The sequence below is a fragment of the Paralichthys olivaceus genome, chromosome 7 (genome assembly GCF_024713975.1).
Source record: "Paralichthys olivaceus isolate ysfri-2021 chromosome 7, ASM2471397v2, whole genome shotgun sequence".
NCBI classification, from domain to species: Eukaryota; Metazoa; Chordata; class Actinopteri; order Pleuronectiformes; family Paralichthyidae; genus Paralichthys; species Paralichthys olivaceus.
Window position 1 is genome coordinate 13,146,277 of NC_091099.1, and position 24,111 is coordinate 13,170,387.

General features: G+C 39.6%; 2 protein-coding genes across 5 annotated transcripts in view; both read right to left on the reverse strand.

Annotated features, from left to right (window-relative positions):
- Positions 1 to 139: 139 nt before the first annotated feature.
- Positions 140 to 11,680, reverse strand: rasef2 (RAS and EF-hand domain containing 2). Of its 3 annotated transcripts, none has more exons than XM_069528435.1 (17): positions 11,016 to 11,680; positions 8,149 to 8,301; positions 6,842 to 6,932; positions 6,408 to 6,503; positions 5,004 to 5,081; positions 4,799 to 4,914; positions 4,650 to 4,718; positions 3,228 to 3,309; positions 3,043 to 3,113; positions 2,727 to 2,916; positions 2,546 to 2,647; positions 1,778 to 1,922; positions 1,615 to 1,696; positions 1,402 to 1,516; positions 1,195 to 1,308; positions 1,006 to 1,082; positions 140 to 921 (listed from the first exon to the last, which is right to left on the reverse strand). In XM_069528435.1, exons 1-17 carry the CDS (start codon positions 11,336 to 11,338, stop codon positions 819 to 821), a joined length of 2,007 nt encoding a protein of 668 aa, XP_069384536.1. In that variant the 5' UTR covers positions 11,339 to 11,680; the 3' UTR covers positions 140 to 818. The 3 variants fall into 3 exon arrangements, with proteins under 3 accessions (XP_069384536.1, XP_069384537.1, XP_069384535.1); XM_069528436.1 differs by having other exon boundaries at positions 2,766 to 2,916; positions 3,034 to 3,113; XM_069528434.1 differs by having other exon boundaries at positions 3,034 to 3,113.
- A 647-nt stretch (positions 11,681 to 12,327) lies between these two features.
- sema4ba (sema domain, immunoglobulin domain (Ig), transmembrane domain (TM) and short cytoplasmic domain, (semaphorin) 4Ba) overlaps positions 12,328 to 24,111 on the reverse strand; it is a 50,892-nt gene continuing 39,108 nt past the window's right edge. For both annotated transcript variants that reach the window (XM_069528432.1, XM_069528433.1), the window contains 11 exons: positions 23,516 to 23,614; positions 22,905 to 23,016; positions 22,590 to 22,706; positions 21,757 to 21,914; positions 18,759 to 18,940; positions 17,966 to 18,116; positions 17,429 to 17,639; positions 17,205 to 17,320; positions 16,648 to 16,805; positions 16,457 to 16,542; positions 12,328 to 16,266 (listed from right to left, as the gene is read on the reverse strand). In XM_069528432.1, coding sequence (XP_069384533.1) covers positions 15,494 to 16,266; positions 16,457 to 16,542; positions 16,648 to 16,805; positions 17,205 to 17,320; positions 17,429 to 17,639; positions 17,966 to 18,116; positions 18,759 to 18,940; positions 21,757 to 21,914; positions 22,590 to 22,706; positions 22,905 to 23,016; positions 23,516 to 23,614 — 2,163 coding nt within the window. In that variant the 3' untranslated portion in view covers positions 12,328 to 15,493. The remainder of the gene's footprint in view (positions 16,267 to 16,456; positions 16,543 to 16,647; positions 16,806 to 17,204; positions 17,321 to 17,428; positions 17,640 to 17,965; positions 18,117 to 18,758; positions 18,941 to 21,756; positions 21,915 to 22,589; positions 22,707 to 22,904; positions 23,017 to 23,515; positions 23,615 to 24,111) is intronic.

Consider the following 24,111-nt stretch of genomic DNA (forward strand, 5'->3'; position numbering starts at 1 on the left):
CAAGTGTGAAGAGTTTTCTCTGAGCACATGAGAAGCAAATGTGTGTTTATCTGCGTGTCTTTGTCTTAATGTCACTGAAAATCTGATATATTTATGAGAAGGAGAATAGTTCAGCACTGAGTGAATTCACAATAGCAGCAGAGTTTTATATATATTTTATTTTGAAATGGGATCGCATTCAATCAACCATCATAAAAATGGGTCCTGGAACATGTTCTTGTATCACAGATACTCAAATAAAAAAATAATAAAAATATAAAATCAGTGGAACTTTTGTAAAGTCTGTAACCAAATGACAAAAAGTAGTTTTAGTAAACAAATAACACTTTCAACACCACAAATCTGTGAAAATATCCTTCAATCAGTACCGCTGCACTGTAATATCGCTTACACTGAGGCCTAAAATAAAGTGTTTCAAAAAACCTGTTTGGTCTGCCCTCATTTTTTCAAGAACCTGTGACATAAGTTTGATCTGAAAGCGAAAAAGGTGCATGAACTTCAGAGTCTTTGCAGATTGTTTCTCTCGGCTAATCCATTAAAATTATTTAGATTGAATCTGAACTGAGGCCTCGATATTCCTTATTTATTTATCATAAAATCACGAACAAATAAGTACAAAACCTTAAACACAAAGAAGCATTATTATCGTGTGTGCGTTTATCTGTACATGTGCAGAAACCTTCATCCCGATTAGAGAATTTAAATAAATGAAAATAAATCTAAGACTTGAGTTTGAAATATTTTTAAGATTAAAACATTTTAGGTTCTTCATTGGAAAATTTAAAACTTGCTCCGTTGCATCGTCCAACATGAAACATCTACAGTTTACAGCAGCTGTTCAGAGTCTTCTTCGGGTTGGATTGACTTAGTCTGACCTCTGAATCCGACTCACGCCTTAGTTTGACATTTTTCTTTACTTCTCTGTGAAAATAAAGAAAAAAAAGAGATGTCAGTGTTTGTGAAGTTAAAACACTAAACTCTAAGTCACTGTCTCCAGCCTCCTACCTCGCGAGATGAAGCACCGCCTCGACGACATTGGTCCCCTCTTTGGCGCTGGTTTCGCAGAACAAGGCGCCATATGCCTGTGAGCACAGCATCAACATACCTGAGTGAAGTCAGTTTATTTATACCCCTGGGAGGGCAGGGCATCTGTGTAAATCTTTTTTTTCATTAGGCATAACAAAAGTTTCTCACCTTGGCCAACTTCTCTCCATGTAAACTGCTCACACATCTCCCCTCAGCGAGCTGCTCTCGGAGGTCCACCTTGTTTCCAATAACACACATGGGGATTTTCTCATCCGTCAACTCCTGTATTTAAAAACAAAGAACCCAGTAAAATATATTCCTGCTTTTTTTGTGTCTTTCATTCATCTGTGTGTTAGTCAGCATTTCCGCAGTTACCTGAATCTCATCCACCCACGCCCGGATGTTAAGGAAGCTGCTTTCTGAAGTCACATCATAGAGCAGCAGGACGCCGTGAGCTTTACGGAAATAAGATCTGGCGATACTGCGGAACCTAAAGTAAGAAAAAATACAAACTTATTTTTAGTCAAGTTATTTGTTGACTGGTTTTATTTCTTGCTGTTACTTCCTATAGGAACGTTGGTGCAGTACCTCTCCTGCCCAGCAGTGTCCCATATCTGCAGACTCGTCTTCTCTCCGTCCACTAACATCCTCTTTATCTGGAAATCAACTCCTACAAAGCAAAAAGCACATTCAAATGTCTGAAATAAAGAATGTGTCAGAGGATTATTACATGTGTTTTCTGTGCACCCACCCAGCGTTGTCTGAATGTCTCCTCTGAACTCGTTGAGCGTCAGTCTCAGCATGAAGCTGGACTTTCCTGCACCGGCATCTCCTGCTAAAACCAGACGGTACATGGGAGTGGGTTCCTCAGTTTCTTCTATGTCGGCTATTAATGGCTGAGGGAATGAACAGAAGTGACTTCATTATTTATGTGGAAAGTCTTAAATGTCTCATTTATTATTCTTATTTTGAAATCAAAAACATTATGTATTAATTTAGCTGAACGTAAAGGTGATACTTAATCTAATAAATACAGTTCTTGATATACTGGTAGTGGCTGTGGCTTTTCTGGAGCCAGGTCATATGATGACAATTGCTGATCCACTGATGAAGACCATGAGAAGCATTTGAAAGCCGCATCAAAAGCTGGTGCATGGACCATGAGTTAACACCGAACTAGTAACACTTTATCTAAAACCAGTAAAGCTCACTGTAAATGTGTGTTTTACAGACATATCTACTCACTACCCGTCAGTTTTAGAACATATTTGTAGTAACAGATAGAAATACTGCTGAAAAGTTCAATCCCTGAAGGCCTGATCCTTATATACATTTTCAGTTTTTGGTCACATTAATGTTTTCTTGCAGTTAACTAATTATCTTTATACCATTTGACATTATTCACTGGCTTACATTTCAAATGGGGTTGTGTTAAAGCGATTGACTATTGAGCACAAATAACTAAATCAATACTAAACGGGGAAGATCTTAAGACATTAAAAAGGTCAAATCATTTTACCTTCGTGGAAAACGCAGACAAACGTCTTCGTAGGGACGATGCGATGGAGCTCGCCCTGCTGGGAGCCACTGACACTGCAGCTTCAGATTTGACTTCTGAGATCTGTGACACACGAGGACAATACTGATTATAAGCTCACCAGCTTATTGACACTATGTGACCTGCTAATGTGCGTTCTGACCTCCACGTCAGACGGAACACATGAGTAACTGTGATGCACCGTTTCCACCGAGCCTCGGCTGTCGTCGCTTTCATAATCACTGCCTAAGCTCTCAGCCGTGTCCATCGGCAGCGAGACTCCACTGTCCAGGTACTTATCAGCCCAGGAGGCCACATGAGAGTAATTCGTTTTACTGGGATCTGTCTCCAACCTGCAGCAACACACACACACACACACACACACACACACACACACACACACACACACACACACAATTTAATTCAGCGAGATCAATCTGCAGGTGTGTAAAAACTAGAAAAAAACTAACTTTATATACCTGCTGTGCCTGAGTGTGCTCTGTCGGAGCGGTTTCATCTTTCGGGCTGGGATTTCGTTTTGGGGAGACAGCTGTCGAGCAGATTAAAAATGTCAGGGAGGAAACTTTCTCACTCCAACTACTGAAAACAATTTACTGTCGGCTTCTATCTGATGTCGAGCTGCGTCTGCAAACCACGGACTCACCCTCCTTTTAGCTGCGACCACTTCATTGGCCAACGACGATCGAAGCCCATCATTGCTGTCGTACAGGTTTTTGTTCGTTTCTCTAATGAGTTTGAGGCAATAAAAGAAAAAGTCAGTTACATGGACAAACATTTCCTTTCATACATCGAGTGTGTGGAAAACCAGTTGTTCAAGAGCTGAACTGTTTACAAGTTCACAACCTGGAGGTGATGGTAGAGACTGGACAAAGCAAAGGAACATTTACACTAAACGTAACTCACTAGTCAGATTTATAACTTCAATGTTTTAATACACAAGTACTAAATATAACCTACACTGCCAACTAAATACTTGTTTTACTGGTAATAGGTTACAACATTGGTTTTCAACAATTACAAAAATATAAATATAAAATCTTTATAATATTATAAAATGTAATATTTTATTTTTCTATTTATTTTATTTAAATATGTAATTATTACAACTGTAATAATATATTACACTTATTATACATTAAGAACACTAGTCTGTTTACAAATCATTGTTTATAAACCATTTATCAGAGGTGTTCATGAAGAAATAAAATACAAAATATATATGTGTATGAAAACTCTGTGGGTTGTAACTGGGACATTCTTTCTGAAGAGAGATGTTGCTGATGAAGTTTGAAATTTTTTAAATTTATTACCTTTAAATTAACCCCACAAACACATTATCTCTCACCTCCACTGTATTTTCTTTTCTATCTGACTTGATACCACTAGAGGGCAGTTTGTGCTTCTGTTATTTTGATGAGCCAAACTGTCAAAGCAGAAGCGTAGTAGTTATTATTAACTACTAATTACTTTCTGAAAAAGTTGACACTTTAAAAACCACATTTGTAAAAAAACATGATGAGTAACAGAGTCCAATATGCAATATGTTATATTTATTGTTATAATTACACAAAATCAGTGTATAGTTATTACCTGGTATACATAGGCCTCTATTAAAATAAAGTTGTGTTCCCCTACGTCCACATTTGGGGGACACCTCTTTATAAGGTCCCACACTTCACCTCTCCCCCTTTTACTGCTGTTCTCCTTGGGAGAGATATGTCACATTTTGGTCTTTCAAATTTCCGTATGTTAGCCTCTGTTATTATGTTTGCAAGTTAACTACCTAGTTTAAAGCTATAATGTAATATGCTGCTGCCTTAATTGTGCTGTTTAATTTGTGTAGAGGCTCCACTAATGTTGAAAATTGACCAGAGGATTTTGTTCCTTAGCTCGTTTTGTCTGAATAATCAGAGATCAACTCCACATACATTCAAGATCCGGCACTTTCCATCGAATAAATCATGATGCAGACATAGTTTGACGCCGCTTTTACACTCCCATTCTTGATTCAGACACCAAACATATGATTTACCACATTTCCAAAACATTTCAAAGTCAGACTTACTGGAGGATCTGGATCTGACTGGCGTACGACTGGTATTCCATGACCATCATCTTCAAATCCTCTTTTTCTCTGTGAATACATACACTTAGATTATAAAAGATAGTGCGTCACATTTTGTGTACATGCTTAATTTTAACACAGCTCCTCACCTTTCGTATTGAGCTTTCTGATCTGTGTACATGTTCTTCAGCTTGTCCAGCTCTGAGTGCAGCACAGCGATGTTGGTCTGGGCTTGGAGCAGAGACGTCTGCAGCTGCTCGTTTTCCTGTGGCAGATTTAATGACTAACTGGAGCAGTCTAATAAAACATGCATGTGATTCATTCAGCTGAACAATCACCTCCAACCTGACTGACCTGTGAGAGGTTACTGATTTCTCTGTTCAGATTCACCACCTCGTCCTTTGAATGGTTGAAGTCAGAGTCCTCCTGGCGCTTGAGAAAAGACATTTCATAAAGTATTTTGTTAAAACGCTCGTGCTGATGACTGGAGTCACAGATCCAGAATTTCCAGACCTGCAGGCAAACAGTGACAGCAGCAGCTGCAGTTTAGACCTGCGAATACAGGCCGTCGATTACACCCCCACTCATACTCGATGTTGGCTGACAGCAATGTTTCAGAGTTTATAAAGAAATCTGAACATTTACAGCTTTTTTTTTTTACATAAACACAAAACATTTGAGGATCCCTTAATTTAGCTTTTTAAAGAATCGTATATTTGTAAATGAGTGAAGCATTTTACATTTGAATTGAAATAAATAAATAAATTTGTCAGTGCTCTCTGATGACCCTGCTTCTAAATGAGACATAAGAGATGTCTTTGACATCCCTGCAATCTCTTCTAACTCAAATACAATCAGCAATAATCAAACAATAGATTATATTCAGTGTATAGACTGAATTCATTGATTCAATGTAAAAAATCTAAGTGCATGGTCTTAGTGCATGGGGGGATTTTATTTAGCATGTGTCCGAATCTACTTGTGCTAGAAAAAAGGCATTCTACTTGTGTTCTGGGCCTAATTTCCAATCAGAGTCCCAGGGTGGATTTAACAGGTGGTCAGAGCCAACGCTTCAGGGAGCAGATAATCTGTGTGTGTAACTTCTTTGCCTGATCTCCTAAACTTTATATTAGTAAGCAGATTTAGTATCAATACTTTAGTAGTAAGTCGCAAGTTTAATTTACTTGAATGCTGTCTTGCACCATCAGCTCACTCAGTGTTAGTATTTCTTTGCTTGATCTCTAACACTGTGACAGAAAAGCCGACCCTAGAGAAACAGCTACAGGTTGCAAACACGAACAGCTCCATTAGTGGACCAACATCGAAATCCATAAAACTAATGAGGCGAGACAAATATACATCTGAGAGCAAGCACATCTCATCCTGCTCATCACGGTCTTCTAACTATAAGCACCTGTAGTTACAGCAGAGGTGTGCGGGAGTGATCAGCCCAGACCTGAAATCATTTGAGTCCAGAGATCTATTTTAATCAGCCGCATTCAGCAGTGGGTTGTACTGTGAATACAAATACGTCTCTGAAAGCAAACACAACTCTATACAACACAACAACCCCAAAACCCAGGTCCCAGACAAGTTGTCTTGTTCATCTTTCTCTCATTCGTTCTCTCTCCTCTGCATCATCTCTGTTATCTTTGTCTTTCAGTTTTAGTGGATTTCTTCGCTCTTTGTAATGCAAGAAAACATATTCCAGCTTTATACAATCTGTGTGAAAATACAAAGATCTGTGGTGTAACTTACCTTTAACAGACCGTCCACAGTTGCCTGCAGGTCTGCGACTTCATTCTTATACTTCCTCTGCATGGCAGCCATGACTCCTTCCATTTTCTTTCGCTCCTGCCGACATGAAACCGAAGCAGTTAAAGAGGCCAGCTCAGGCTGTGAAGAGCGGCTTTCATCTGACTGTACAGAGGCTCTTTGTGAGGAGACGTGTAACCTGCTGTGGAGTTGCTGCACCACAAATAAGCAGGTAGCTCACAGGAGCCAAGAGGAATGTGTGGAAATACTTATTCACTATAAAATAAAAATACATTATTTTAGTTTGTGGTTTCTCATTGCACTGTTTATTGATGATATGCTGCTGCATACGACACAACCAATTCACGCAGGTTGTTAGATTTAATTGGGATGTTTTTAATAAACAAAAAGTCCATAGTAAATCCTGCAGGTCTCACCTCTTCTCTCACCCTCCCCTCCGTTCTGACAAGCTGTAGCTGTATGTCGTCCTCCAGTTCCTCCAGCTGACTGCTGTTCATCTCCTCAGCTCTGTTTGAAGAGAAAAGGTACATGTTCAAGTTTCTGCCGGCAGCCACACCACTCCTGAATCAAAGCAGATCTCCAGCAACGTCCCAGAGATTAATATAGTAGGTAAAAGAAAGAAGACTCCCTTCACCTGCTCGTCCAGTGACAGTTGTGCCTGACTGATTTGACTTGGAACATGCTGCTGTTGTGACTCTCTGATTTCGTCAGACAGTACACGAACCAAAGAGGGGCGGACTTTAAAAAGCAGATCCAGAGAAGCACTTAACCTTTATAAGGTGATCTGATGCGATTTTTTGTTATAATCTAGTTTTATTTGTTTTATTACATTTTTAAAGGTATGTTGAATTCAACTCAAAGTGGAAACTTAGGTAGAATAAATATCTATTCTGCAAAGGGATTAACAGAAACAGACAGGCAGGGCAGCACATTTTTTGTTTTCCTACTTCCTTGAATAAGGAATGTTCTCTTTCTCATGCTGTGTAGTCACTGAAGCACAGAGGGAGCTTAACAATGAACAAACAATGCTTAGAGACACAATGTCTTCCCATGTGAAGGACTGAAATTCAACAGTTCATTTAAGGAGGTATGTCTCACTTCACGGATGTCAAAATCCTTTTCTTAATACAGCCTCTAACATTTACTGGCCAAGTTGTTGAGCCAGAAAAGCAGAAAAAGGTATGACAATCAAATAAAGGAAAAAAAACAAAAACAAATGAAAATACAATATTCTGTTTATTCTCTACGATTGATTTGATGACAAATATTTTATTTAAATAAAAATTTATACTGTGGTTAAAATCTTACAAAGTTGAACCCTCACTTTTCATAATTTTTAACAATGAACATTCACTTTTAAATGGAATAACTTTTTTCTCGACCATATGTATACCGAATAAATAAAACCAAATAAAAAAGGACAGCTCACAGGTCAGACTTTATGTTAAATCATAGGAGACTAATGTTTAGGTTCAGGAGACACCTTGTAAAATAATGGAGGGATAACCAGGACCCAGATAATTCAGACATGGCTGACAGACTTTGTAAAAATCATCTGTCTTAAATACCATTACTTATGTACATAAAGAATGATAGCTACATAAGACACATGTGCTTCTTTATTGAAACACATGTGATGCAACTTATTTTTCATTCATTTCAGTTCAGATGTTGTGAAATGTAAAAAAATAACTTTAGGAGAACATGTTCTTCTTTTTCTTACCGCTTCAAACTGGTCTCCAGCTGTTCACACTCCTGTCTGTTGTCCAGACTTTGAGTGATCAGTGCGTGGACGGTTTTTTCGTACTCCCGAAGCAGAGCCGTGTTTGCACAGGAATGAATGGCCTGGTAAAGATCAGCCAGCTGCTCCCTGAGACTACACGAGAAGAGCAAATAGTTACTGCCAGTGATAGAGGTCAATGTGATTTTCTCTGAACCAAACTCCACCCAAAATCTGAGTTTCTGTTCAAATCAGATACTAACTCACCTACTATGAATCCATATGCTCAGTCAGTATATTTGAAATACTTTTCACCATAACTGCTAATGAGCACTATGAAAGTAGCTTAAGCCTATTAAAGGTTAAAGGTCACATGTTGTAGAAAGTGAGAAATCTTTTTTTTCCCTACAGAGCAGGTCTTTGTGGTGTAATAATGCTGTGAAGATATCATAACATTCAACCCACAGAGAAATTAAAGCCTTAAACAATGGGTCATGTTAAAAACAAAAGGCGACAGGACTCCCACTTTTTTGTGATGTTGCAACTATAAAGTCACCACCCTCAGCTACACCCCAATCTCAGCCTCCCTGGACCCACTGCCCAACGCTCTGTTCGATGTCAGGGAAAAAAACAAACAATCGCTATTCCATTTTTTTCATCAAACACAAGTGCATTATACTCTAACTCTGATAAATCAGGCAAACAGTGTTGCAGCCAAAGTGCCCTCTTCTTCAGGTGTAGTAATAATAATTTTAAAAAAAACATTCCTCCATACTGTGGTGTCATCCAAGTGTCTGCATGCCCCGACATTCATAATTGACTCTATACAGCATCATTTACACCATGTTTTAAGCCTAAAAGTCCACTACAGGAAGTAGCGATGCTAGCAGACGTAGCAATGCAAACATGTGGCAAGTTGAATATGAATGTTGAGGCTTCCGGACACTTGGATGACATTGTATGAGTATAGAGACAGTATAGAAGAATGTTATGTTTTTTCTCTGTGGGGTTTTTATGTCTGAAGAAGGGGTTCCATTTACCTGAATTGTATTGGATTTGGCTGCAACGCTGTTTACCTCTGAGACTCCAAAAGTGTTTTGTTGACTCAAACACTTCATTTTCATTTTTAGGTGAACTATCCCTTTACATCCTTTAGCCAAACAGACATTTTTGCTCATCACTTTGACACTAAATCCTCAACTCTCTCATCATTTATGCAACACTCAACAAGGGTATTATTGAGGATATGCAAAAATTGTTTTTCACGACTATAAAAATGATAACGAATAGACTGTGGTAGAGGTAAATGATGCCACTGAACTCGGTATCATAGAAATGCACTGTTCAGCTGCTCATCCAATGGACTTTAAACTTTTCCAGTGAGTTGCTGTGGACTCAAGAAAGTGAAGCATCGACTGTGAAGTGTTTTGGGGGAACAGTTGTCAAGAAATAAAAAAATAAGAAACATTGTGTGACTGTCAGTGACGAGACAGGAAAGCATACAGCAGCTACAAAACTTGTAAAAGATCAACATCCTCCAGCCAAGTTCCACAAACTGGAAATGGCTTAACAGCAGCTGTTTACTATGCTACATCTAAAGCAAAAGCAACAGCACTTTTGTTTACTTTTTTTAATCCCCACCCAAGTGTGACGCATTATTATTATTAACTGACAGGCGGAACAAGTCGTCTGACGTGTGTGTGTCTGTGCCTCCTTTAACAGACATGCATCTGTGAGAAAATAGCTTTAACTAATGTGTACGACACGCTGATGGATACATATACCAGTGGTTTGTTGAACTGTTTATTGCTCCAAACGTAAATATATTCATGATCTACTCATTTTAAGTTTCAGTCAAATGATTAATCCACACTACTACATACAATCTACTACGATTTACAAAATTAAGCTAATGTCTGTACAAAACAACAATCCTGCAATTAATGCTCTCTTCATCAAGAATATAATGGCCAGTTTTTATTGAACCTTCTTAAGATTTTTTTTTTATGGTCATTTTTGCTTTTAATTTGTGGCGTTATTAGGTTACACAGAGAGGTGCTCCTAATATTTTATCAGTCTTAATTCATACTGGACCAAATAGTAAGAACCCAAATTAGAGCCTCCAAGATGACATAGACACATTCAATAGAAAATGAACATAATAATCTTCATGAAGAGAAGGATTTATTGCAGGTCCCTTTGACTATACTCCATATGTTTTATGTAGAAGTGTGTACCTTAGCGAATTAGTGAGTGTTCCACTGCAATACTTAAATGTGTGCTCCATTATTTTGTGATTACTTATTATCAGGAGGAATACATGCATGTTTGAATCTTTTTGTTTTTTTTAACTAAACCAAATTGCCCTGGAGATTAGTAAAAGTTGTGTTGTCTTTAGCGTATCCTATCAAATCGTATTGTGAAGTCTTGTATTATATCGCATTGTATCATATCGTGCTGTGGTTAATTATAATGTATCATATAGTATCATATTGTATTGTATCATGTTGTATCATAATGCATTATATCGTATCATAACATTTCAGACTGTATCATATAGTATTGTATCATATTTTATTGTATTATATTTTATCTTAACTTATTGTATCGATTTGAATTGTTTAATATTGTATTGTAACATTTAGAATCTTATTGTATAGTTTAATACCATATTGTATCATTTTGTATCGTTTAATATTATATTGTATCATATTGTATTGTATCATTTTGTATCGTACTGTATCGCTTAATATCATATTGTATCGTTTAATATCATATTGTATTGTATGACTCATGAGATGAGTCAGGTTTCGAACAGGAACTTCCCTGTGTTGCTTGCACACGGAGAGGACAGCCGGATGTGATCGCACCTTTCAGACAGGAGATTCTCTGAGTCCATCCGACCCACGAACTCTTCCCACGAACATCCCGGGCTGAGGCTCGACCCGGCCCCGGAGGAGGCCCCGGAGGAGGCCCCGTCCACCGCCTCGGACACCTCCTGGAACCTGGAGGAGAACTTGCTGTAGTCGATGTATCCCTCCTCGTCCGCGTCGAACCTGTCGAACAGAGTCTTGATCTCGGCTTCGGGCACGTTGAGCTCCCGGCAAACCACCGCGAAGTCCCCGATCTCGATCCTGCCGGTCTTGTTCACATCACAGGCGGAAAACAGCCTGCGGAGACTGGGTCTCTCCATGTCCACCGGTTAAAAACACTTCAAAACTTAGAAAAGTTCCAACCTGAGGCTGCTCCTCCTGTGGACTCAGCCCCACTGCACATATACAAGTGTGAGTTTAAGAGCCACTCATTGGTTCAGGTGTCAGTGTGGGCGGGTTTCATCCGGAGCCATGGGCCCAGTGAAGCAGCTCCTCTCTGCAGATCGATGTGTGTGAGGACCATGGGGACCATGTGGCTGCAGCACAAACCCAGCACTCACTCAGCTGCTCTCCTCTGTTTGTCTTGTAGGTGGGAGTTTTCTCTGCCACGCCTCTTTGTTCCTCAGGGTTTGTAGAGTGAGTCTGACTCCACCCTGAGAGATTAAAACTGTCACAAAAGAACAGAGAAGATGTAAAGCAGCATTTCTATTCATAAATCATTAATATTGATAAATGAACACAACAACACCACAGCACCTTGCCCCTACCCCAGATAAATCACTCACCACCCTACAAGAAACGGATCCACCAGAGCAGTCACACTCTGTAGTCGTTTCACCTGCTGTTATTTTATACTGTAAGAGTTTTTATCTTCCAACATCTGAGGTTATTTAACTACTAATACACTCATCCTGTGGGTGAACGTTGTTTTCTATAAAGTGTTTTACTCTGATAAGTCTAATTTAGGACTATCCTGACTTTAGTTACTCATATCCTCTCTATCCTGTGCCATTTGACTGATACTATGTTGTGTACTTCCATGTCACTTGAGTAATTCATAAGTTGTGTACTTATATGTTGAGTCTGTTGCTTATGTGTTGGGTGTGTTAGTTATATGTTGAGTGTGTTGCTTATATGCTGGGTGCTTAAGTGTGTACTTGTATGTTTACACGGGGGATTAGAGAGAAGCAACGTTTCATTCCTGTCCTGCACATAAGGAAGAATTGACAATAAAGCTGGCTTAGACATTAACTAAATATGCAAAAGGAAGAAGAAATATTTTCGTAAATAAAATCATGAACCGCTCAAATAAAAAAATTATCATTTGATCTTTATTTGAAAAATTAAAATAAAGTGCTTTTTATATACAGTACAAAAGGAAAACAAAAAGAAAAACAGTAGTGATGTATTGTACAAAAAAAGTATACAATTCACAATTTTTTTTACATTGGCAGCTGAATTTACAAAACTGTTTTACATAAAAACATTTTTTTCACTTGTACTTTGTTTTTAATTTTTTACAACACATGTTGACCAGAGTTGCAGCGATGCTGCTGCCACAAACAGAAGGCCTGACTGTAGTGGTTCATTTAGAGAGAGCGAGACGAGGATACTTTCTGTGGCTTCGATACCTGCACGTATTTCACATTGCAACTTTACCATATAGTTCTGAAGACAGCTGCTTTACCCAAAGCTGCCGTTTGTTTGTGTTTTTCAATAACAGTCAGAGCATCAATCTTTCATACTGCACGATTGCTTATAGACAAACGCAACAAAATACTATCTAGAATTCATTATTTCAAATCAGCCAGTGGTTATTTATGTGCTACAATTTAAGAATGAAATTTAGTCCCTGACTAAGGTTGAAGCCACCATTTAAAAAAAATAAATAAACACCTCATACTGTACAATACTGTACAATGTTGACAGTATCAAATTACACATATTCATGTTTCGGAGCATGGCCCGTCCTCTCACACCTACAGCTCTACTACCTGCTTAGATTATTACACCAAGAGGCACGTCTCTTGATTATGGTTTCAGAAGGCATTATCTGTTTTCCCCAAAGGCAGATTTGTTATCAAATCCATAATAACCTGCATTGTACTAAGGCTTTTTCAACATCATGTGCAAATCCTATGCATTCTGAGTCGAGCTGTATGCTGTATTTTTAGTGAAATTTAAATTTTAGTTACAATCCCAGAGCCAAACTCAAGTAAGACTTCAATATTGTTTGACATAAATGCTGTCAGATCCGACCCATCTTTTTGGGGGTTATATGGTTTGGGAAATCTTCGTTTGTGAATATGAAGATGGAATATTAAAATACACAATCCTTATGTTTGTTACTCGATGTGGATGAAGGTTATTGCTTTTATGGTTGCCTTTAAAACCACTGAAGCAAACAGAGGCAGAGGGCTTTTCCCTCCATTCATTAACAATCACGTAAGTTAATATGTATATCAAGGTTGAGGCTATACAGATGTGTGTTATCTAACTCAGATTATGAATATGTGTAGTATTTAAATATTCAATAATATCTTGGAGAATAGTGACAGATATTGAAGACACTGACTGTGATGAGTTAATATCTCTCTGTTAATGAAACCTTTGGCTTCATAGTCATAATAAATATTTATAATCATCAACAGTCACAGATTAACATTCCTGTACTGGAGCCTTGTCTCGTATCTTTTTTTGTGTGATGTCAGCCTTTCTAAGTTTCATTATCTTCTTCCTGAAATGCACCAAAAAAGGCTAAAAGCTCTTGCATACTTACAGTTAGTGTAATGAGTGTGAGTGCGTGTCAGGGTGTGTTTGCAGTGCCACAGATCCAACAGTCGTTAACAGTGCCAACACCTTTGTGCTTACTCAGTCTGGAGGTGAGGTTTTCTCTCGGTGTTTACCCCACTTCACATTATTTGCTTTGCATAGACGGCCTATCTCATGAAGAACATGATAATACCTGGAATGAGCGTTTTGTTTTCCCTTTATCACATTTGTTGGCAGTCAGTTTTCCACAGAGGGATATTTGTATCCACTAGTAATACCAATACTTTAAAAAGCACATTTGTGTTATTTAGGATTATTTTATGGTGTGTGATCTACATTTCCACTGAGGTGATTCTTTCACTTTCACAACTATTGGTCTCATTTTGATCAACATTCTCCATTTCTCAGGACAACTTTTTTTTGTTATATTTCAGCCAAAACAATGAATATACTTGTCTGAAACGTAGACTTTATATAAAGATGGACGACATGACTGCTTGACCCACGTCCTTTTTGTTCAAGTGCTAATATTTCCAGTAAGTTTGGTTAAATGTTATTTGATGCTATAAAAACATTGTAAAAACTTCACTATTGACAACTGAGACTGACTCATAATTGGTCGAGCATGTGTTAGCAGACTCGTTCATATCTGGGATTTTTTGGCTTAATTTCTTTTAGACCACAGACTTTTATAAAGATGGATGACATCTCCCCAAGAGGAAAGCCAAATCGTCATCATTGCCCCCTGCAGTATGAGTTGTCAAACAGGCCTACTCCGTGTTGATGGATGGAACATGGAGGAAAAAAGCCAAAATACAGTAAAAATATTTTTTATGTCATTTTAGGTAGTTCTCATCAATCTGATGTTCAAGTGCTAAGTTTCTCTGGTAAGTTTGGTCTAATTCCTTCAAGTTTATGCATTGGCAGGACCTCGAAATCATGGCTCCACACCACGATCACTACTGTACAGACTCTAGCTCCAAATTATGTCAAAATGCAAGATGGCGGCAGGTATGTGCAGGATACTTTAGCTTTTGTACAACAGGAGGAAGTGGAGACACGTCGTCCAACTTTATATGCAGTCTATGGGGAACACACACAGTCTACTTGAGACATTTTCACAGGGCACCTATGTTTCGTTCTTGCCTGTCGCTGACTTGTCAGCGTGTATTCTGGTGTTTAACTTGCTACCGTACAGTACATAGTGCATAGCCTCAGCAGGGGGTCGGCTCTTACCAGACGAGAGAATGAAACGAAAAAAAGAAAACACTGTATCAGCGTTAGTGGGGACACATCTGAACATCACTCTGCCTTTCGAAGTATCACCTCTAGATTACATGGACGGACTCAAGGGGCAATGCTATGAAATTCAGTCTCTGAATCGTGGTTGTGACGCTCCATCTACGCTCGCTACATTCCTGTGAGCCGTATGTGAAAGCATCAAAAGTCTGAAGGCAAACTGGAACTTCTTCAGTGCGCTTTTGAATGCACTTGAAAATGCATGTGAGATGTAAATACAATGAAATGTACATGGGCCACAGGGACAGAACAAAAAAAAAGACAAAGTGCAAAATCTGTGTGATGAAATGTGTCTCCATGAAGAGTCTGATGTCCCCTGTTGTAGGGTTTTGTCTTTCTCAGCAAGTGCACTCTTTCTTTTCAGTTTAAAATGAGTCTCTCCACATGAACACGAAGCTGTAGCCTCACACTATAGAGTCTTTAATCTCTGAGCCAAGTCTGACTCGAGGTCGTGGGCATGCGGGAGAAATCTCTACGTGACTCTCTTTCAAGTTTAGAAGCCTCTTCTCCGACTCTGAGAAGCTCTTGCTGTTGTCGGGCGATGAGCACTCATGCGGCGGAGTGCTGCAGATGTAGTTGTCATTAAGGGTCTGGTAGCCCTTGTGGTCTGACACCGACGCTGTGACCGTGTTGCCGTTGAGCGGCAAGTTCTCCGCCGGTTTCACCACTATCCTGGGCTTCTTCTGCTGCATGTTGGGGCACTCTCCCTCCTTGAGCATGGACTTCATGTGGTTGCGGTTCCTGTAGACCACAAACAGAGAGAAGACCACCAGGGAAAACACCAGGAGGGCACAGACCACGATCAGCTCATTCCAGTAGGTCTTGGTGTTCATCTGCGGCAAGCGGGCCTTCCCCGGCAGGATGATGAACTCCTCCTGGGAGATCTGCGGAGTGTGCAATCGGCCGTTGAGGGTGGTGCTCTCTTGCTTGGCCTCGCCCCTCACACAGTAGTTCGCCAGCAGCTGCCTGAAGCTTTCCTCAACCGACCAGCACTCGTAGGTTTCCTGCCTGTCAGCTTGAGCTACCACCACCAGCCCTCCGTCTGGGCTGGGGTAATGGAAGTGTCCTGCACTCTCGCTGAACTCCCACCTCCGCTCAGCCAGATTTGAGCGCAGTTTGCAAGGCAGTACTTTGAATGTGTTGGCTGGGATAATGATCACCTGGCACGAAGGCGTTCCTGTGGAAAGGCAGAGGAGAGACACAGATCCATGAGATATGACATGAAATAAGCTGCGCTGCCTTTTCTGCATCTGAATTCACAATAATGATAGTTTGACATGATGAAATTGAAATTCATAAAATAGAAACACCCTGTGCACAATGCTGCACTCTATCTCAAATCTGACAGAGGAAAGGAGGTCACTTACGCGTAGGTTTTGCAAAACGTGGGCTTGGCACTGTCTTGTTGCAAATAGCTGATGTGTCGGCCTCATCCACATCCTGCTGCCAGACACTGAAACACACACGTTTAATCAGAACGTGAAGGCAAATGCAGCCTCTTATCACATAGCATACAAATGTCTGCCTTAAAGCTCTATCTGCAGAGTAGTGTACATACCTTCGTGCTGATGCCTGCCTGACATCCAGACACAGCCTCCCGTTCCAGGCACAGTAAGGATCCCTGGAGAGGATGCACTCCCCGCAGCTCTGGTAATTAGTGCAGTTAGCAACTGGGACCTCCACCAGCTCAGAGAAAGAGGAAACGTAAAGCTGACCCTGTGGAAGAGAGACGACAGAGTAAGGGACAGGAAGGAAGTGTTATTTTCATCCTGCATCTTCCTTGTCTGGCCATGATCTAAATACTTTTTTTTTTTTTTACATCATTCTAAAATTAATTTGTTTGCCGCAAAGTGCACATCTAAAAAAAGACACGCCAGCATTCACAAAAGTGTCACAATCCCAGCTGTTAAATCCCCAAAGTGTTTGTAAATCCCCTGAGAGAAAGACGCATGTAATTAGCTCACTGAACATGAGCTCTGCTTGAAGCTGCAACACTTCACGGCTCATGGAATCTCTAAACTGCCCGTGGATGCGTTTACAGAGCTCGTTATTAGCTCACAGTGTGGGAAGGCTGCGTAAATCAACCCGGGCCTGTTTTCTCTCTCAGCGCATTACCTTGTCAGTATCCAGCTCAATGTGCTGCACCGGTTGGGAACTACGGAAGAGCACCATCTCCTCGATGATGTGCATCTTGTTGTTGACGTTGATGGCTTTATGGAGCCTTCCATCATCTAGAAAAGACACGGGACACCTTGAAATGAGACTGAAGGTTTTTGTGAATGCTAAGGGAAACACAGGATAATGCAGATGGACTGATGAGTGTGTGTGGAGTCTTGTACCTGTGCCAATGAAGAGCACGTTATAGGCCTTGTGCGCCACCAGGACTTGATGGACAGCGATCTGCGTGTAGCGAACATTACGTTTGAGCAGGAGAGGCTGGCTGCGGATCACGCTGTCCATCAGGAAGTGGTCTTTGACGAAATTCAGCACCTTGTCCGGCATGTGCAGCGAGGAGGAGATGCCCTGCTCTCTGGCAGCATTGGTGATACACTGCAGAGGCAAAACACAACACGTCATATTTTGACATTTTACTGGATATTGGTATTTTGTTTCACCTCTTTTTTCAAATTGATTCTGTGATACAAGTGTGATAACCCTGACAGGAAATGAAAGCAACAGTAGTTTGATAAATATCAGGAGGGGAGAGAGCAGCAGATCGACGCCACCTCGACAGATATCTGCTCAACCTTGGAGAGTCAGTCAAAATTGAGGACGTGACTGATGAGCAGAAAGGCACCTATGAAACCCTTCTACATGAATACTGTCATGTGTGTGCCTACAGGTTCTCCAGCAGAGGGCAGCAGGTAGGTACTCACCGCTCCAGGCCGAGGGTCTGGGACCGGGTGGTTGTATGTGTACCACTGCTGGGTCTCTCTGTTCACCTCTCGGTATCGTCCGTTGAATGCTTTTTCCACCTGATCCATAGTGAAGGAGCAGACTGCAGAGCTTCCTGAGGCCCCTTTGTACCTGAGGAGACAGACAAGAGGCTCAAACACTGATCATTTCACATGTGTAACCTTGAAGGAAGCTGTCTGTAACGCTGCAGAAGGATATTAAATATTGGAAGCCTCAGAATATCTTTATACTGACTTCTGATTTGTTTTATAAAAACAGTGATGATCCTTAACCGGTCCAGGGGAGCAGTTGAAAAAGGTATTAGAAACAAAATCTCATACAGAGCGTCATCTCTTAAAAAGTTAAATTGTCACAATTAATTTATTAAATAAAATCGATAAATGATCTCAAATTATATATTAAATAAATTGTGTAAATGATCACAGTTGATATATTATAAAATTATATAAATGATCGTAAGTCATGTATTAAAAAAAATATGATTTATACATTAAGATTATATAAATAAACCATCAACATTTTTTTATGGATATAACTGATCAAAATGACTTCCAATAAATTGCATCTCCGTACATAAAAGTTTAAAAATAAACAAATATGTGATTGTAGTGGTGGTGTAATTATGGTAATTAATTTTATTTAATTTTACACCTAAAAGCACTCAATTTTAAAGAAAAACATTTATGTGTCATAACTCAGACATTTTCTTTCCATGAAGCTATGGCTACATTTGTTTAAAACACTGGTCCTCACCACTGAGACGTGAAGACTCCATAAAACACAGTGTTCTTCCAGTCATCTGGGCTGGGAGTCAACACAAACATGTCCTGGATTATGTTAAAGGGGAAACCATCATCGGGCAGAGAACAGAGGAGCTGAGCCTTCAGGAAAGTCGTCCATTTCTTCTGCAGAACTCTCTCACCTCCAGTGTCACCCTGCAACACAAACAATATACTGTCGGTTTGAAGCCTTTCAACATGTCGCCAGCAGAGAGAGCAAGAACCCTTGTGTGAATGGAGCTCCGCTGGTTATTCCCTGATCATAGTGACTGTGGGTGACCAGACCTTTGCTGAATCAGACAGGCAACATCCTCAGTGTGTTTTAGATGTCTTCTTAAAATGTTTTTTATCACAAAGCTTTTCAAATATAGCAAACATATGTTGAGTTTTTACTTTGTGTGTAACTTCAATTTATTTCTCTTCTCTTATGAACTAATTATCATCTCTCAAAACGTATTTTTACCGAATCACTTTTACTTAATGTTAGCTATTATCTGCGTTTCTTTCATCCTTCTCTAATGCAAATACCCTTAAATGATGTTATTGTTATTATTAGTCCTTTTTGTGAAGAGCCTTTTAACGGCTGTTTTTATTATTATATCAGGCAGACAGATGTTTGCAGTGCTGACTGTTTACAACACGTCTGGAAATCAATTTCATAGTGTGTGTGCGTCGAGTGTGATTTGGTCATGTGACAGTGTTATATGAAATAATGACATGCACCATGTGGTACATTGCTATGGGATACATTACATACCATAACATGCAGTAAATATAGTATGTTGTATTATATTAGGGAAAGAATTCCGTCAGTTAATTTGCCTTCTTCATGAAACTGAACCTGCTTGAATTGATCAAATAAAAAACAATAATCTTCTAATCTATTATGCGCTCCACACTTAGGAAGCAGATGTCATGAAAACATTATAAAAAACATCACCCAAGGCGTTGATGAATGATTTTAGATGTACAAAAAGAAGACACATTACTTCCTGACGATTCTTCCTCCCTGACAATAATGCTGCGATTCAGCGCCTCTGGCATGAGCCTTCAAAGTGATGTGAGCGGACATGGGACTTCCATGACATGTAGACTTCCATGACATGTAGACTCATTTGTCGAAAAAACATTTTTAAACCTCAGTGATTTAGAGTATGAGTGTGAAACAAGCCACAGGGACTAAATGTTTTGGTTACGTCCTCCACACAGAAGAGATTCTTTTAGTCAATTCTTAATGTTCTCAAAGGTAAATATCTAACAAGAGGTAACAAGTTGGCTGTTGGAAGAAACAAGCAGCTTTAAAGATGTGCAAACCCTTGAAATGAGTCCGCTCCAGTTTAATTAATCAGAGAAACTGACATATGACCAACACTGAGCTTCTGATGCAAAAAGGAAAAGTGGTAATCCAGGCAGCTAATAAACGACATACAGTTTATTCCCAGCTCCTCCTCGCGGAACCTTGTTTTATAGTTTAAAGTCACTTTGCGTTTAAACCGACCTCTTAATATTTGAAGCCTTTGCGTCCCATTCATTAATCCCCTATTGTTCAAAAGGCTGTTAGAAAAAATCCTATGAAAATGGCTGCCAGTAATGACTTCTTTTCTGGGAAACTGAACAGTCCTGCAAATGAGCACATGCTTTTTTTTTTCCAAGCACAACGTTGTTTATCATTCCATGGTGAAGCTCAATGAAGTGGAACCTGTGTACTGAACAATGGAATAAACAAAGAGAGGGACCGAAGCCAGCGTAATAAGCCAAACAGAGAATTATGAGAAACAGGGAGAGGATTTCATTTGACATCATCTATCTTCGAAGAATTGATCTCATTTTAAAGCTTTTTTATATTTTACATTTTATGTCTGATTTTTTTTTGTTTGGGAAGCCAACTCTAAAAAAAATACACGTTATTACTCAATCCCATATGGGCTATCTGGGCAGGATGCTTATATTCAGCACATTTGAACCATATGAGACAAAAACCCCTGAACAAAATTCCACATGAGTCATTCCTTATATAACTCTATTAACTGGAATGATTAAAGGGGGAGATTTTCACTTTCTCTAAGATTGTGAGATTTTTAAACATTTCCGTTGATTTCCCAGAGAATGATTCATGGATCATGATGAAATGAAATCATCCATTTTTCGTGGCTGATATTTATGAATGTGTGAAATGTCAGATCCAAATACAAATCAGGATCTAGTGAATTTAAATGTGTTTTCATAAGAGGCATATATGAACTCTATAAGTGCCATACTCATTTTTAAATAAATGTAAGGTGGTGTCTTGCCTTTATGACTGCAGGATGACTGTCAGGACTCACACCATGAGACAGTTTACATCTTAAAATAAGAACAATGCTTTCTGTAGGTGCCTAAAAAGTTGGGATCAGCGTTCATGAACATGGTGAGATGGCGTCACAAGACAACTTGTGAAATGGCGCTCTAGCTCGTCAAGTTTTCTCTGAGGTGAATGTCAAACTCCCTTGTGTGGTGATAAATTGTCTCCACAGAGACGAGTGGCAGCCTGATAGAAACTCAGAATGTGTGAGGTCTGCAGTCTGGTTTAAAAGGCCTCAGGTATTTCAGCAGGTGATAATCTTGTTTCTGCGCATGGATCTTGTGCTACAGTAATCCTGAGCCACTCTGTGTGAGTTGGCTACTGAGGTCGTGTCTGAACATAAATATTTGGTGAAACACGATAAGAATAAAGGGAGGAGAGGATCTGGAGAGAAAGAGTCAAACAGAGGGAAACATGCACGACAAATGTTTCTCTGTAGCGAAAGATCCTGCTACTGTATATATTTATACATATTGTATATATAAATATATCTAATCGGTGAGAAGCTTTCAGAAGAAGCACAAATGACTGAATAGAAGCATGCATGGAACACTAACTCACAAAATGCACAATCCCCCCCATTCTGATCTTATAGATTTGGATGGACCATCTGCTTTCAAGCATCACTCACCTTACACACGCGAGCAATGCGTGACACAATGGTGTTGTCAAAGAAATCAAACTCTTTTCCTGCTTCACTGAAGAAGAAGTAAATCTTATCATCGTCGCCCACCGGGTTGCCCTCGGGTAGGCTCTCCTGTATGAAGGCAGAGCCAACAAAGGCTGGGTCTGAAAGAGAAGCAGCACGAATAATATGGTCAACTAAACAGTATATGCATCGCTGGCATCCAGGGATATGTTCATGTTCCCTCTCACATCATCACAATGAGCGGAATATCCAGCTCCAGCAGGGACTCGAAAACATGTAAATAATCTCTAATCTACCTGCTTATTCCACCTACGTGTGTCTGTATGAAGAAAACATATCTAGTGAATCGTTATCGAATCTTATCAGCGTCCCACTCGGCGTGTTTACTGTAAATTGCCCAAGGAAGGGCAGTGCCGAGTTTAGTGCCAGAGCTTTTATTTTGAAAACTTGTGAACTTGGGTCTGAAGATATATATAATCTATAAAATCCTCATGGAGAAACCAGGTAGGATGAACAAGGTTTCTAACTTCACTCTGCACCACTGACTGTTTATAAAAAGCTCTGCACACAAACAATGAAAAGTGACAGTATATTGTAGAACTGTTTGAGGAGAACTTACTAATGAAAGGAATAATTCTGAAGGAGCTCCAGAGCATCAACACAGGCCATGCTAACAGGCTAGTTTAGCATTCCTCTATCTAAGCATAGTTTGAGAATATCACCTATCTCATAAGGAATTCAAAATTATTGTATAAAAAGCATTTACGATATGAAGATATAATGAAAATCATTGTGATCCAGCGACAGTGTCGTACCTTGAAGCCAGTTGAGGGAGTTTTCTGTTTTTAGCGCTGTTCCTTGGCTCAAACTCTTGTAAATGATGGGTTCATTTCCTTGGAAATTACTGACTGTCCCAGCGTACAGCTCCCCATCTGCAACACAGTGACGAAGACCAATGTAATCACAGTGTTTACCATGAGGGGACAAGCTTCTGCGTCACACACAGTAATGAAATCCAGAGGTCGTGCCACCTGTATCTGGTAACTTCACCAAATCCCCACAGTGGCTTCTACCAATGAAAACATTTAAACGTTGGATTTTACTGAGCTGACGGCCACACTCAGACCCACCTGCCATGATGGCCGTGGACTTGTATTCAGGGTTGAACGGGCAGCGGCTTCGTCCGTCCTCTGCAACGATCTCACCGCTGTCAGACTTGACGAGGGAGAAGTCGGCAGTATTCTGTAGAAAACACATCACGTTAGTAGAAATGCAAAGAACTGTAACCTGCTCTGACAGTGACTGATCTGTCCCTCAGTAAAAAAATATGGTCAGTCAGTCTTTGGCTGGAGTTGACACACAGGTCGCCCCTGTTATAAACTGATTTAAAAGGCTTTTAAGGGTTTAGAGGAAAGAATTTTTAAATTGGATTGATTCCGTTTTAATCTGATTACAAGCGGCAAATATTTTGATCCATTTCCCTCCGGCACAGGATGTAATAAAATAATGCACATTTTACTGTGTCTAGCTGGACAGAGGCTGAGCCAGACTGCTAAGTGAGCTGAGAGGCAGGAAGCAGCAAGAATCAGATGTTAGAGGCTCTATCTCCAGGATCTAATAAATAAAAAGTCTTCCAACAGAGGAAATCAACTTTTGAATGAAACAAGTTCATAGATCCTCAGAGAGATGCACATGATCAAGCTTCACACAGCATCACTGACAGTTTCAGATAAACACTTACTATGTAAGCACAGATGGGGCTGAAGGCGTAGGTCCCACACACGTACAGATGAGTGCTGTTCATATGGAGTAAAATCTTGATGTAGTTGAAACAATCCGTCTGAGATAGAAACAGAAAGTAGTTTCATTAAAAAAGCTTCAAAATAGATAACACAACGTATAGGGATTTACAGGATGTTAGGCTGTATTTATAAAGATTTGTATCAGCTAGATTGTTTTGGGATTTTATTAACCTTCACCGAACAATATGCAGATTTTTTCAAAAAGAGTGTTTAAGCGTCAGGTTTTTATTCTTTAAGTTATTTTTTTTCTTTCTCAATGCACACAGATCTTTTACTTTTGTGTTAATAGTAGTGTTGCTGTTTTTTTAAAGGGGTTTTATTTTTATTAGGCTATATATGATGGTGTTTATTTGTTGACTCTCATGGGTAATTTATATTTTCTACATATCAACTTTGTATTGTCTAATGTTATGGAATAGGTAGAAGCTTCAAAATAAGAGCACTACATTTTCCGCCTCCCCTTGAACTGTATTATTTGTTTTTGTTCCATGCTCAATAAATAAAACTAAGTTCACAGAAGCTTATTATAAAGTGG